The sequence below is a fragment of the Hippopotamus amphibius genome, chromosome 8 (assembly GCF_030028045.1).
Source record: "Hippopotamus amphibius kiboko isolate mHipAmp2 chromosome 8, mHipAmp2.hap2, whole genome shotgun sequence".
NCBI lineage: Eukaryota > Metazoa > Chordata > Mammalia > Artiodactyla > Hippopotamidae > Hippopotamus > Hippopotamus amphibius.
Window position 1 is genome coordinate 87,604,473 of NC_080193.1, and position 12,433 is coordinate 87,616,905.

Here is a 12,433-nt window from a genome sequence, read left to right on the forward strand (position 1 = left end):
CCAGGGCTGAGGAGAGGAGGGAGCCCCCTGTTCTCAACAGGAACCACTTGGTTCAAGGCAGCTGTTCCCACTTTTCTGAGCTTCCTGTCTGAGCTTCTTACTCCTTCCTGCCTCTGGACTGTGTTCGTCTCTCCTGAATGCCCCATTTGTACCCAAGTTCCTCTCCTTCCCACCCGCCAGCTCCTGGTCTGTGCCGCCCACCTGTCTCTCACCCTCTCCTGCATCTCAGCGAGCTCCACCTCAGCCTGGGCAGAGGGCTTCTGAGCTAGTCCCATTTCTTTCCTCTTCCACATAGGAGATGCCCCACTCTCCACCTGAATTCCTGCGTTCCCTTCAGATGCCTGCCTTGCCCCACCTCTGACTGACCACCCCCACTTTCCTGCCCCCACAGACAGCCCTGACAGAGGCCTAGAAAGGGTGGGCCAGAGGATGAGGGCCCAACTCTTCCTGTAAGCGTGCCCAGGCTCTGCCGGGGAGAGGAATGTGGTGCCCAATGTCTCCCCAGCCCCACTCGCAGTCATTCCTCTGCAGGTAGCTAGGAGGACTGAAACAGGCCAGGCGGGTACCCTCGGACAGCTTGGAAGGCATGTGCCTTACCCCCGGAAGGGGTGGGGAGGGAGGGAAACCAGAGGTGCTGGGAGACAATAAAAGTGGTACAGCCCCTTTCCTGGCTCTCTCTGTGACACGGGAGGGCAGAATTTGCCTGGAGCCCCTACGTAGTGAGTGACACAGGGGACCAAGGACTGCAGTGCTTCCATCTTGGCTCGTGGAAGTGCCAGCACCAAAGACCACCACTCCTGGCAGAAGCCGCACAGTTTGGCACATTTATAAAAGATGTAAAATGGGGTGGGGTGGGGGGGAGACAGAGGCATGAGGTGTCCAGGGTGGCATGACAGACACCAGACATGCACCGTGCATTTAAGCCCCCTTCCCTAACCCAGCCTAGAGCAGTACCCCCCACCCCCACCTCCTGCCACTGCCCTCAGGCTGGTGGCTTGCAGAGGACAGGGGACCTGGGTGAGGGCTGCTGCAGTTTGCCCCGTGGACAAGGACGAGAAGCCTTAGATGAGTCTGGCTGAGAGGTGGAGGCGACGGGGGAGGAGGCAGACCTCCTCCACTTAGACATGCAGGAGAGTGGCCCACAGGACCCCAGCAGTGAGAGAGGAGGCAGGGCCACCCTTGGAGAAGCCCCACCAGTCAGAAATCTAAGGCAAGGGTCCCAGTGTCCCCTCCAAGCCCACCCCCTCCACACACGCACACACAGGCGACACACTCACAACCCTGAGCACACCCCAACGGGGCTCACACTCATGTCCCTCAGGAGCCCGTCAGGAACTTGGGAGAGCGCTCTCCCCTCGGGCCAGGCCGAGCCTGAGAGAGGGCCTCCCTTCTGGCAGCCAGGCCATCCCTCTCCAGGGTGGGGAAAGGGACAGCCAAAGGCTACAGGGCCAGGTGGGCTGAGTCATGGCCCAACATGGCCTCCCCAAGCTGGCAGAGCTGGTGACCGATGAGTGTAGGTGGGCAGGAGCAGCTAGACTGCTATACCCGCACAGGGGGCCCGGAGCAGGCCGTCAGCGGCCCCCGGGACCCGTACTCATAGTCCACATCTGTGGGCGAGGACATGAAGGAGCTCAGTGAGCTCCCTGTCTGCCGGTCCCGGAAGCTCTGGATGTAGCTCTGTGGGAGAGTAAACACAGGTGTGAGAGTGCCACTGTGGACCTCCCCTCAAAGCCACCCAGGCAGACATCCTTAGCCTGCACCATCACAAGCCTGAGATGCATCCCAGTCTGCCGTTGGCCTAGGACCTTACCACACCCAGAGTCCACAGCTCTGAGACCCTACCCCGTACTATACCTCATTAAAATTCATGCTCAGGACACCTCTCCCCCACCCATCAGGCTCCCAGTACATGGGTTACAATGGGTAGGCAAGTGCTAGGCCCTCCAGACAGTGACCAGCACCAGGGAAGACCCAGTCCTGCTTGGACAGAGTCTACAGCACTCCCTTCTCCCCATGCGGGCTGGAAGGGCCTCGGGGTGCTCACCGGGGAGAGGATGTCTCCATTGAAGCGTTTGATGGGCACTGGCCTGCGACGATAAGCAGGGTCAGGGGGCCCAGGCCTTGGAGGAGCCCGGGGGCCTCTCGGGAGAGCCCTTGGGGGTCTCTTCTTGCGCCGCTTCTCCTTGCGCTCTTCCTGCTGCCGAATCCGCATTAGCTGCACACGTCGGCGCTGTCGGCTGATGACCACTGTGACGGGTTGAGCAGAGCAGAGTCTCAGAGGTCCACGTGCCTCATTTCGCCCAAGCCTCCCTAGCCCTTCTAACCCAGACTCCAGGCTCCCAGGTTCCCCCTGTCCGAAACCTCTCCTCTTTTACTTTCCCACCTCCCAGATGGGACTTCCCACAGTTCTCTTCTTCCAAAGGTCTTTATGGAAGATTCCTAGATTCTAGGTACCTGCTTCCTCGCTGCTACCCCTCTCTCAGTCTGGAGCCATAGGTGACTCACCTAGACCAGCCATCATCATCTCCTGACTGGACAACTAACCTGCCGCCTCACTGGTTTCCCTTCTACACTTGCCTTCCCCGATGTTTTCTACACTCAGCAGCCAGAACGAGCATCCCAAATGCTAAATTAGATTATATGCTCCCTGCGTTAAACCTCCAATGGCATCTCACCACTCCTTTAATGAAATCCAGAGTCCTCATCCCGGCCCATGGAGCCCACACAATCGGCATCCCTCACACACCACTCCCGCCCCACTTCCTCAACAGGCCACACTCATTCCTTCTCAGGCCCTCGCCCTAGTTAGTCCCTCTTCTCTAGCTCTTTGCATGGCTGGCCCCTTATCCTTCAGGTCGCTGCTTAAATGTCACCTCTTCCAAGTGACCTTCCTTAGCCACCCTGTCTATATTTCACATCACTCTGCACACCTCTCATATCACTCCACACAATGGGAATTATCTTGTGAATTTGCATGTCTATTGTCTGTCTCCTCCACCCTGAATGTAATCCTATAAGGGCCAGGGCCTTTTCTGTTTTGTCTCTGCTGCATCCCCAGTGCCTGGAATGGGCTTGGCACAGAGCCGCTGCTCCATCTGCTGTTGTGGCATGAATGGTGGCACTGAGGTCCTGTCTTCCCAGACCCGGAGCCAGTCAGCTCTCTAACTCAACAGAGGGCTTCTGCTGCTGTTGTGTATAGCTCCTTCCCCCAATTCGCAATTGCTCAGACCCACCACCCAACCACCCATTTCTCTCATGCCCACCCTGGCCTGTGCCCTCTCACCTTCTGTGTGGGAGTCCCGCTCGGCCGTCACCCGCCACTGCACCAGAACACCCATCAGGCTGAGCAGGGGCCAAAGTGCCAGCAGGGCCCAGCTCCGCCAGCAGAGGGGGGGTACGGGGGCGGCCCGCAGACGCTCCACCACATAGCGCCCCAGCAGCAGCAGCTCAGCAAAGTAGTCAGCAGCCGTGGCGATGAGCGCGGCACCTGTCACGGCGGTGGCCAGGGTGGTGAGCGGGCGGGGCCAACGCAGTGTGAGCAGGGCGCAGAGCAGGCCGCCCCCCAGCAGCAGCCCCAGGGGGCCCCAAACAGAGCCCGGCTGGTAGTAGGGTGCGGAGCCCAGCAGGGCGGCAGCGGCGAGCAGTAGGCCGAGCAGCAACCCCACCAGAAAGAGGCCCACGCTGCGCACCAGCATGGCCACCAGCCCGCAGAGCAGCCCGATGCCCAGCGCGATGCCTGCACTCGCCCCGGCACTCAGCTGCGTCTCCAGCACCCGCTCTCGGTAGCACAGCAGGAAGATGACCACTGAGCCAAACAGCAACCCAGTGAGGAAGAGTACTGCCTTGAAGCAGCGGTAACCTGGAGGGGAACAGGGGCTAGTGAGAGACCAAAACAAGGTCACTGGGCTGGAGGTAGGAGGTCAGAGGGGTCAAGGACAAGGAATCACAGGGGAACCAGAGGCAGGACACTAAGATCAGAGAATTGGGGTTATTGGGGTCCTGAGGGCAGCAGTGAAGGGACTACTGGGGTCAAGGGAGATCAGAGAAATAGGTCACTGGCAGTCACTGACAATCACTGGGAAAACAGAGAGACAGTCATTGAGATGAGAGTTGGATTTTTGAGACAGATCACTGGAGTCAAGCGTGAATCAGTGATAGGGTCATTGGGCTCTTTGGGATCATAGCGGTCAGAGAGAGAGGCCACTGGGTCACAAGTGGATCAGCACTTGAGTTATTGGGATCTTTAGAGAGGGATTGTTCAGAGAGGTAAGGTATTTGGAAGTCAGAAAGAACTTGAGAGATGAGGTCACACAGGTTCAGAAAGATGAGGTCTTTTCAGGTCAGGGGAATTGACAGATGTGGAATCATTGAGAGTATTAAAAGGTTTCTGAGAGAGGGTAATATTGAAGCCAGAGAAATGGAATCTTTGAGATCATGGTGGGGGCAACCAGACAGTGGGGTCATAGGGATTCCCCTATGTTAGGAGTAACAGAGGGATGGAAGGTACTGAAAGAGCTGCGGGGGGGTGCGGTTAGTTAGGGGCCACTAGGGCTTACAAGGAGTCATGGGGAGTCAAAGAGAATTATAGGGGGAAAGAGTGGTTGTGGAGTTTCAGAAAAATGGAGGTTATAGGGCCATTGGGCCCATTAAGTGTACCTGGAAGTGTGAGGGACTTGTAGATCCTGAAAAGCTGAGAAGATAGAAGTCAGAAATGGGGGTCAAAGGGTCCAGGAGAGCCACAGAGAAAGGTCATAAAGAGGAGAGTCAGTTTTAGGAATGAGGGAAAGCATTGGAGTCCAGGAGGTTCTGGGGTTGGAAAGAGGAGTGGGGCATGCACAAGGGCTCAAAGAGTCCAAGAGCCTGAGAGTGGGAGCCTCCAAGAAGGGTTGGGTGTAGGAAAGCCCAGGAGAGGGAATGGCAGGCTGCACTGAGCAACTGTGGAAGGAGTGGGTATGAATAGTGGAGGGGGTGAGGTGACACAGACTCCTTAGAGACCCAGAATGTGTCCTGAACCCTTAGAGGGGCTCTTCCTCCTTCCCACTCTGCAGTTGTTCAGCCCAGAGTCTGGGGGTGGAAGGGGAGGGACCATCTGGCTCCCATCCCTGCCTACTACCCAGCCATTCTAGGGGGAGATGTAAAGACTGCAGAGCACAAGTCCCACCCCACTTCTGCCTAACCTAGAACTCAGACCCCCAAGCCTCCTTTGCACTTCACCCAGCCACCTATAATGCTCTGCCTGGAGGCTTTCCTTGGATACCCAGCCCACGAAGCTCACTCCCCTATCTGAAATTCTGTACCTCTTACTGTAGAGTCACTGGGCACTTACTCCACTACACCATCTGGCACCTTCGTGCAAATTAGAAAAAGTTGTGCCTTCCTCTAGACAAAGCAGCCTTGTGCCAGGGTCTAGAGTTTGGCAAGTAGAGCATGGGCTGGATTTCAGCCCCCACTTGCCCATCCAACTGAACTCCCTTGTGCACCCTGGACAACTATCCACAGCAGTCCTGATTACTGGAGCCTGACTTGTACACACATCTCCATGTGTGTGACTACTATTTAGCTCCCTCTAATATGTATCACAGATATGAATGTTCCAGAAGTCTCTCCCTCATCAGACAATATGCCCTGTGGTAAGGACCATGTTTACTCACCCTCCTAAACGTTTTCAGTACCTACTTAGCACACTGACCTAAACACATCTTCACCACAACTATCATTTATTGAGTGCTTACTAATTCTCACAACGCCCCCCCCACTGTGTGAGACAAATATCATTGTTCATTGTTCCCACTGTTCAGATGAGAAAACTGAGGCTTAGAAAGGTTAATGTGACCAAGGCATCATAATTAGTAAAGTACAGAACCAGGTTCAAATTCAAGCATGCCTAATTCAGAAACCTGTGTTCTCTAGGATCTAGAGTCTAAATTATCTGCAAATGTGTGGGATGAAAAAAAAAGAAAAGAAAGATAGTTCATGGTAGTGGTAAAGTTCTAAAGAAGGTTTGGGGTGCCTCAGAAAAATAACTTAGGGAAATGCGGGGGGGGCCAAGTGAGGAATGATACGGGGTCTCACCGAAGAAGCAGTAGACGACTCCAAACAGACAGCACATGATGCAGACGAGGGCTGGAAGTGCCTGGTACCTGCGCTCCAGGGGCTGTTCACAGGGTGCACCCCAGAAGGCATCATCTGGCTCGGGGGGCAGCAGCTGGAACCGAAGTGTCGCCACAGTGCCCGGCATAGTGCTGGGAACAGTAGGGAGTCACCCTCCCACGTCAGCCTGACAGAGAGGAAGTTGGGGTCAACGAAGTGTCCTGGGTCTCCACCAGGATGAGGGTGAGGAGTGGAGAACTAGGCAAGGACACAGTGAACAAAGGAGTGGTGCCCACATCGCACAGCTCTGGGAGCATCCCTGAAGTGAGGGACAAAAGACAAAGAGGGGGAAAAGTGCCTGGCTAGAGGGTGCTGGGATGAAGAAGTTAAAAGGGGGACGGGGTAGGGGGGAGATGAGGGCAGTGTGCTGCCGGTGAGGAGGCAGCCAGGAGACTGGTCTGTGGGCGGCTAAATCTGGGATAGTCCAAGATCTACCTGGGCTGGAGGCGACCTGAGCTTCTGAGCGAAAGAGGCTGTGCAGGGGCCGGAGGGTCCGGGGTTGCCGGGCGCCAGAAGCTCCAGCTGACTGGGGTCCGGTAAAAGTCCGCGGTGAGGGGAAGAGGGCTGCTGGGCCGGAGGGACCGGTCCCTGCGCGGCGGCGACGCCGCTTCGCCTCCAACACCGGCTAGCACTCCAGTCCCGCGACGTCCGGGGACTTAGGCTGGGCCCGGGGAAGGGAAAGGAGCAGGAGCAGGGGCTCGGGCTGCCCCAGAGCCGCGGCCCCATGCCCTGAGCCCGCCCGCGGCCTTTGGTGCTGATGGACAGCTCCGGCCTCTGCTCCTTACGTCACTCAGGGCGCACCATCCAGGCAGGGGCGGGCTGCTTCTGACGTCACACGGGACGCACCAACCACGCCGGGGGGAGGTAGGGGACTCCGCCCCCGACGTCTGCCTCTCCCGCACTGAGGAGGGGGCACTTCCGGGGGTCCTTCCCCTTTAACCTCCCCCTTCTCCTCCCTCTCCGGTAGCTGGAGCCCGAGACGCCACCCCGGGGGCGGGGCCCTCCCAGTGACACGTCGGACAGCGGCGGCCTCGGCAGAGGCTCCCGCGCCCAGCGCTGGGACCCTGCGCGGTACCGAGCGGCGGCTGGAGGGGGATCGGAACGCGGCGCAGGGGATTCGGCTCGGGCCGCGGGCTCTGCTCGGCGGGGAGGGAGGGGGCCCGCCCGCCCGCTTGGCTCTGGCCCTCCGGATCCGCCCCCTCCCCGGTCCCGCCCCCTCGAAGCCTCCTCTTGCTGCTCTGGGGCTGCTCCAGGGCCGGGGGCCCGCGGTCCGGGCGCCATGCGGGCATCCTTGCTGTTGTCGGTGCTGCGGCCCGCAGGGCCCGTGGCCGTGGGCATCTCCCTGGGCTTCACCCTGAGCCTGCTCAGCGTCACCTGGGTGGAGGAGCCTTGTGGCCCAGGGCCGCCCCAACCCGGAGATTCTGAGTTGCCGCCGCGCGGCAACACCAACGCCGCTCGCCGGCCCAACTCGGTGCAGCCCGGAGCGGAGCGCGAGAGGCCCGGGGCCGGTGCAGGCGCCGGGGAGAACTGGGAGCCGCGTGTCTTGCCCTACCATCCCGCACAGCCTGGCCAGGCCGCCAAAAAGGCCGTCAGGTAGGGATTAGACCCGCCAGCCCCACCCCCTGGGAACCCGCTGGGACCGGCGCGCTGTGGAGGCCGCCAAGGGCTGGGTCAGGGCCCGGAAGGAAGGGTCTGACCGGCCAGGAAGTCTTTGGGATCCGATAGTTTCCGATGGCCCTGCTTCCCCGGGAGCCTATCTGAGGCCTCTCTGGGCCCCATCCAGGCCTGGGCAGAACTTGCCCACCTCTGCCCTAAACCTGCTTGACCCCATGGATCCCCAAAGGTCCTCACAGCTCCCTGGATGGGTGTTAGGTTTAGAGAAATGACTAGGATATAGAATGGGTGCATAGAGAGCAGGAAAGAAACAGAGAGAACTAGGACTTACCTGTATCTCTTGTTCCTGGGTGGCCACCTGAGGGAAGGGGAGCAGAGGTTCGTAGGGAAAGCGTGATGTACCCATCCTATTAAGGTCTCTGCCCACGAGTTGAAATAATTTCTCCAAAGTAACACTGAGTTCAAATTCCAGTTTTGTAACTTGCCTTCTGTGTTACAGAGGGTAAGTTACTGGAACCCCTGAGTCCCCCAAACATATTCACTACATCTCCATGCCATTTATTCCTTTACATCATTTATGTGATGTATTTGTGGTATAATGGCATGTTATTTAGAAATAAGTGTATACATGATGTGTGGAGCAACTATATGTCAAGCATTTGGCTAAATGCTTTAAAGAGAAACAGCCACATTTTACAGATGAGGCCACCCAAGGCTCAGATGGGTTAAATAACTTGCTCAAGGACTCAACTACTAAGTAATAACACAAGGAATCAGAGCCAAAATATCTCCCTCACATCTGCATAGATAATGCCATCTCACAAAAGCACTACATAGGTAAGGCCAATATTTCACTTAAATCCTTGTAACCCCTGGGAGAGAGTTGTTATTCTGTCATAGATGAGGAAATAGGCACAAACAGGACATGACCTGCCAAAGCTTGTGTATGCTGCACTCTACCTGCCGCGTCATCTTTTTAATAAGCTTGTGCCATCTTCTTCCCCCTCCAGGACCCGCTACATCAGCACAGAGCTGGGCATCAGGCAGAGGCTGCTGGTGGCGGTGCTGACCTCACAGGCCACGTTGCCCACACTGGGCGTGGCTGTGAACCGCACACTGGGGCACCGGCTAGAGCGTGTGGTGTTCCTGACAGGCACGCGGGGCCGCCGGGCACCACCGGGCATGGCTGTGGTGACGCTAGGCGAGGAGCGGCCCATTGGGCACCTGCATCTGGCACTGCGCCACCTGCTGGAGCAGCATGGCGACGACTTTGACTGGTTCTTCCTAGTGCCCGATGCCACCTACACCGAGGCGCATGGACTGGCGCGCCTAGCTGGCCACCTCAGTCTGGCAGCCGCTGCCCACCTCTATCTGGGCCGGCCCCAGGACTTCATCGGTGGCGATCCCGCCCCAGGCCGCTACTGCCACGGTGGCTTTGGGGTGCTGCTGTCGCGCACACTGCTGCAGCAGCTGCGCCCCCACCTGGAAGCCTGCCGCAATGACATCGTCAGTGCACGCCCAGATGAGTGGCTGGGCCGCTGCATCCTCGATGCCACCGGCGTGGGCTGCACTGGCGACCATGAGGTAGGAAGATAAGCCATCCCACTGGTGCCTCCTGTCTGGGCATGTGCACTTCCCCTGAGAAGCAGAGGGGATGGTTGGAGATATGGGCCTGGGTTTCCAAGCAGTTCTGTCATCTTCTAGCCCTGTGACCTTGGATAAATTACTGAATCTTCTGAGCCTCGGTATCCTCATCCATACCAATGGAAATAATTTTTTCTCAGGGTTCTTATAAAGATTAGAAAAAATAAGGGAGCCTTGCACAAAGTAGGTGTTCAGTGTTGGCCATTATTATTTTATTTGAGCCTCTGGACAGCTCTGAGATAGGATGCATGCCTGCTTCACAGATGAGCTAGCAAAGGCTTGCCCAATGTCACGCAAGCTCACAACTGGTCAAGGTAGACTAAAACCCACAGAATTCTGACCCCAAGTCCATAACGGGTCATGGGATGGAGAGATGAGACACACACTATGGGGCAGGGGTAGGGGCGACTGTCCCCTCATGTTTCCTACTTCCTTTCCTCTCCCCAGGGAGTCCACTATAGCTACCTGGAGCTGAGCCCCGGGGAGTCCGTGCAGGAGGGGGACCCTCGTTTCCGCAGTGCCCTGACAGCTCACCCTGTCCATGACCCTGTGCACATGTACCAGCTGCACAAGGCTTTTGCCCGAGCTGAACTGGAACGCACATACCAGGAGATCCAGGAGTTACAGGTATGGTCTGGGCTGGGGGGCGGGGGGCATCCTAAGAGGTCTCAGAGATCCCAGGGAAATAAAAAATTAGCATAAGAATCACAGAACAAACCTGCTTCCCAGTCCCCATCTGCTTCTACCTTTTCTGAGGAGCCTCTCCAGAAACCCGCATTTAACTCTTAGGCTGCCTCCATCTGGGGAAAGAATAGGTGGGGGCCCTGGGTGGGGAGAGGTTGGCAAGGAACTGGGGACCTGTCCCCAGGTCCATACCTTGCTCACGGCCTATTCCTCCAACCCAGTGGGAAATCCAGAACACCAGCCGTCTGGCAGCGGATGGGGAGCGGGCAGCCGCCTGGCCCGTGGGCATTCCAGCACCGTCCCGCCCGGCCTCCCGCTTTGAGGTGCTGCGCTGGGACTATTTCACAGAGCAGCATGCTTTCTCCTGCGCTGATGGCTCTCCACGTTGCCCACTACGTGGGGCCGACCGGGCCGACGTGGCTGACGTTCTGGGGGCAGCCCTGGAGGAGCTCAACCGCCGATACCAGCCGGCCCTGCGGCTCCAGAAGCAGCAGCTGGTTAATGGCTACCGACGCTTCGATCCTGCCCGGGGTATGGAGTACACGCTGGACTTGCAGTTGGAGGCACTGACCCCCCAGGGTGGCCGCCGGCCCCTCACCCGCCGAGTGCAGCTGCTACGGCCACTGAGTCGTGTGGAGATCTTGCCTGTGCCCTATGTCACCGAGGCCTCGCGTCTCACCGTGTTACTGCCCCTGGCTGCAGCCGAGCGTGACCTGGCCCCTGGCTTCCTGGAGGCCTTCGCCACGGCCGCACTGGAGCCTGGCGATTCTGCAGCAGCCCTGACCCTGCTGCTATTGTATGAGCCACGACAGGCCCAGCGGGCAGCCCACGCCGATGTCTTTGCACCTGTCAAGGCCCATGTGGCAGAGCTTGAGCGGCGTTTCCCTGGTGCCCGGGTGCCCTGGCTCAGTGTGCAGACGGCCGCACCCTCACCGCTGCGCCTCATGGATCTGCTCTCCAAGAAGCACCCGCTGGACACGCTGTTCCTGCTGGCCGGGCCAGACACGGTGCTGACCCCAGACTTTCTGAACCGCTGCCGCATGCATGCCATCTCTGGCTGGCAAGCCTTCTTTCCCATGCACTTCCAGGCCTTCCACCCGGCCGTGGCCCCACCCCAGGGCCCGGGACCCCCAGAATTAGGCCGAGACACAGGCCGCTTTGATCGCCAGGCAGCCAGCGAGGCCTGCTTCTACAACTCCGACTACGTGGCGGCCCGAGCGCGGCTGGCGGCGACCTCAGAGCAGGAGGAGGAGCTGCTGGAGAGCCTGGATGTGTATGAGCTGTTCCTGGGCTTCTCCAGCCTGCACGTGCTGCGGGCGGTGGAGCCCGCGCTGTTGCAGCGCTACCGGGTCCAGACGTGCAGCGCGCGGCTCAGCGAGGACCTATACCACCGCTGCCGCCAGAGCGCGCTCGAGAGCCTCGGCTCGCGCACCCAGCTGGCCATGCTGCTCTTCGAGCAGGAGCAGGGCAACAGCACCTGACCCCGCCCTGCGCCCCTGAACCCTGGCAAGGCGGCGCCCCGCCCCGCTCCTCCCCTAGCCACTCGGAGCCACCAGCCAGCCTCGCAGGACAGGGCTGGCCGCAGCCTCAGACCCCAGGGCAGCCCACTGGCCCCCTCTCTGTGGCTTGGGGGGCCCTTGGGCTCAGAGCAAGCCCTGGAAGAGGTACCCTTGGAACTGTCCCTTTCTGCCCCAAACCCGGTCTCCCTGCCCCCTTGACGCTGCTGATTCAGGCTGTGGCCTCCCAGTATTTATGCAGTGCAGTCTGCCTGACGCCAGCCCCACCTCCTAGGGTCGGCCCCGGGGGCTGGGCTGTAGATGAGTTGTTGGAGAAAGAGGGGGAGCTGAGAGAGGAGGGTGGGGTGTCTCCCAACGTCTCTCCTCTGCATTCCTGATGAAGCTCCCTACCTTTAATAAACTGGCTGAGTGTCAACTAGTGGTTCCTTTTTTTTTTTTTAATATTTATTTATTAATTTGGCTGCACCAGGTCTTAGTTGCAGCATGTGGGATCTTCCTTGTGGCATGAGGGACTTTGGTTGCAACATGAGGGATCTTGTTCCCTGACCAGGAATAGAACCCGGGCCCCCTGCATTGGGAGAACGGAGTGCTAACCACGGGACCACCAGGAAGTCCCAGACTAGCAGTTCTTGAGTTTTTGAAAGGCAGGCATGGGGCCAGGGAGGGCTTTGAGGATGGAGGCTCCTTGTCCTGGCTTGGGCCTGGATTTCCTCTTCCCAGGGACCAAGTCATGCTTACGCCCAGCCCCGCCCCAGCTCCCAGCTTAGTCACATATACACACAGAGAATTCTTTATGCCTCTTTATTCCCCATTTTGTCAGCACT

General features: G+C 58.5%; 2 protein-coding genes across 3 annotated transcripts; one reads left to right on the forward strand and one right to left on the reverse strand.

Moving 5' to 3' along the window:
* Positions 1–810: 810 nt before the first annotated feature.
* Positions 811–7,125, reverse strand: TMEM198 (transmembrane protein 198). 2 transcript variants are annotated; one of them, XM_057746766.1, is made up of 5 exons: positions 6,586–7,125; positions 6,073–6,277; positions 3,284–3,859; positions 2,045–2,247; positions 811–1,677 (listed from the first exon to the last, which is right to left on the reverse strand). In XM_057746766.1, exons 2-5 carry the CDS (start codon positions 6,236–6,238, stop codon positions 1,540–1,542), a joined length of 1,083 nt encoding a protein of 360 aa, XP_057602749.1. In that variant the 5' UTR covers positions 6,239–6,277; positions 6,586–7,125; the 3' UTR covers positions 811–1,539. The 2 variants fall into 2 exon arrangements, with proteins under 2 accessions (XP_057602749.1, XP_057602748.1); XM_057746765.1 differs by having other exon boundaries at positions 6,073–6,942.
* Positions 7,126–7,137: 12 nt separating this feature from the next.
* CHPF (chondroitin polymerizing factor) lies at positions 7,138–12,024 on the forward strand. The gene is made up of 4 exons (XM_057746764.1): positions 7,138–7,743; positions 8,775–9,348; positions 9,856–10,035; positions 10,314–12,024. Exons 1-4 carry the CDS (start codon positions 7,430–7,432, stop codon positions 11,571–11,573), a joined length of 2,328 nt encoding a protein of 775 aa, XP_057602747.1. The 5' UTR covers positions 7,138–7,429; the 3' UTR covers positions 11,574–12,024.
* The last annotated feature ends 409 nt before the right edge of the window (positions 12,025–12,433 follow it).

What these genes read in the sequence shown, in the direction of transcription:
- TMEM198 (XM_057746766.1), bottom strand. Translation starts at nt 6,238, where the DNA reads ATGCCGGGCACTGTGGCGACACTTCGGTTCCAGCTGCTGCCCCCCGAG. An exon ending in AGTCGTCTACTGCTTCTTCG is followed by an intron (nt 3,860 to 6,072) that starts GTGAGACCCCGT and finishes GTTCCCCTCCAG; the next exon opens with GTTACCGCTGCTTCAAGGCA. An exon ending in GCGGGACTCCCACACAGAAG is followed by an intron (nt 2,248 to 3,283) that starts GTGAGAGGGCAC and finishes AACCCGTCACAG; the next exon opens with TGGTCATCAGCCGACAGCGC.
- CHPF (XM_057746764.1), top strand. Translation starts at nt 7,430, where the DNA reads ATGCGGGCATCCTTGCTGTTGTCGGTGCTGCGGCCCGCAGGGCCCGTG. An exon ending in GCCGCCAAAAAGGCCGTCAG is followed by an intron (nt 7,744 to 8,774) that starts GTAGGGATTAGA and finishes TTCCCCCTCCAG; the next exon opens with GACCCGCTACATCAGCACAG. An exon ending in AGGAGATCCAGGAGTTACAG is followed by an intron (nt 10,036 to 10,313) that starts GTATGGTCTGGG and finishes CCTCCAACCCAG; the next exon opens with TGGGAAATCCAGAACACCAG.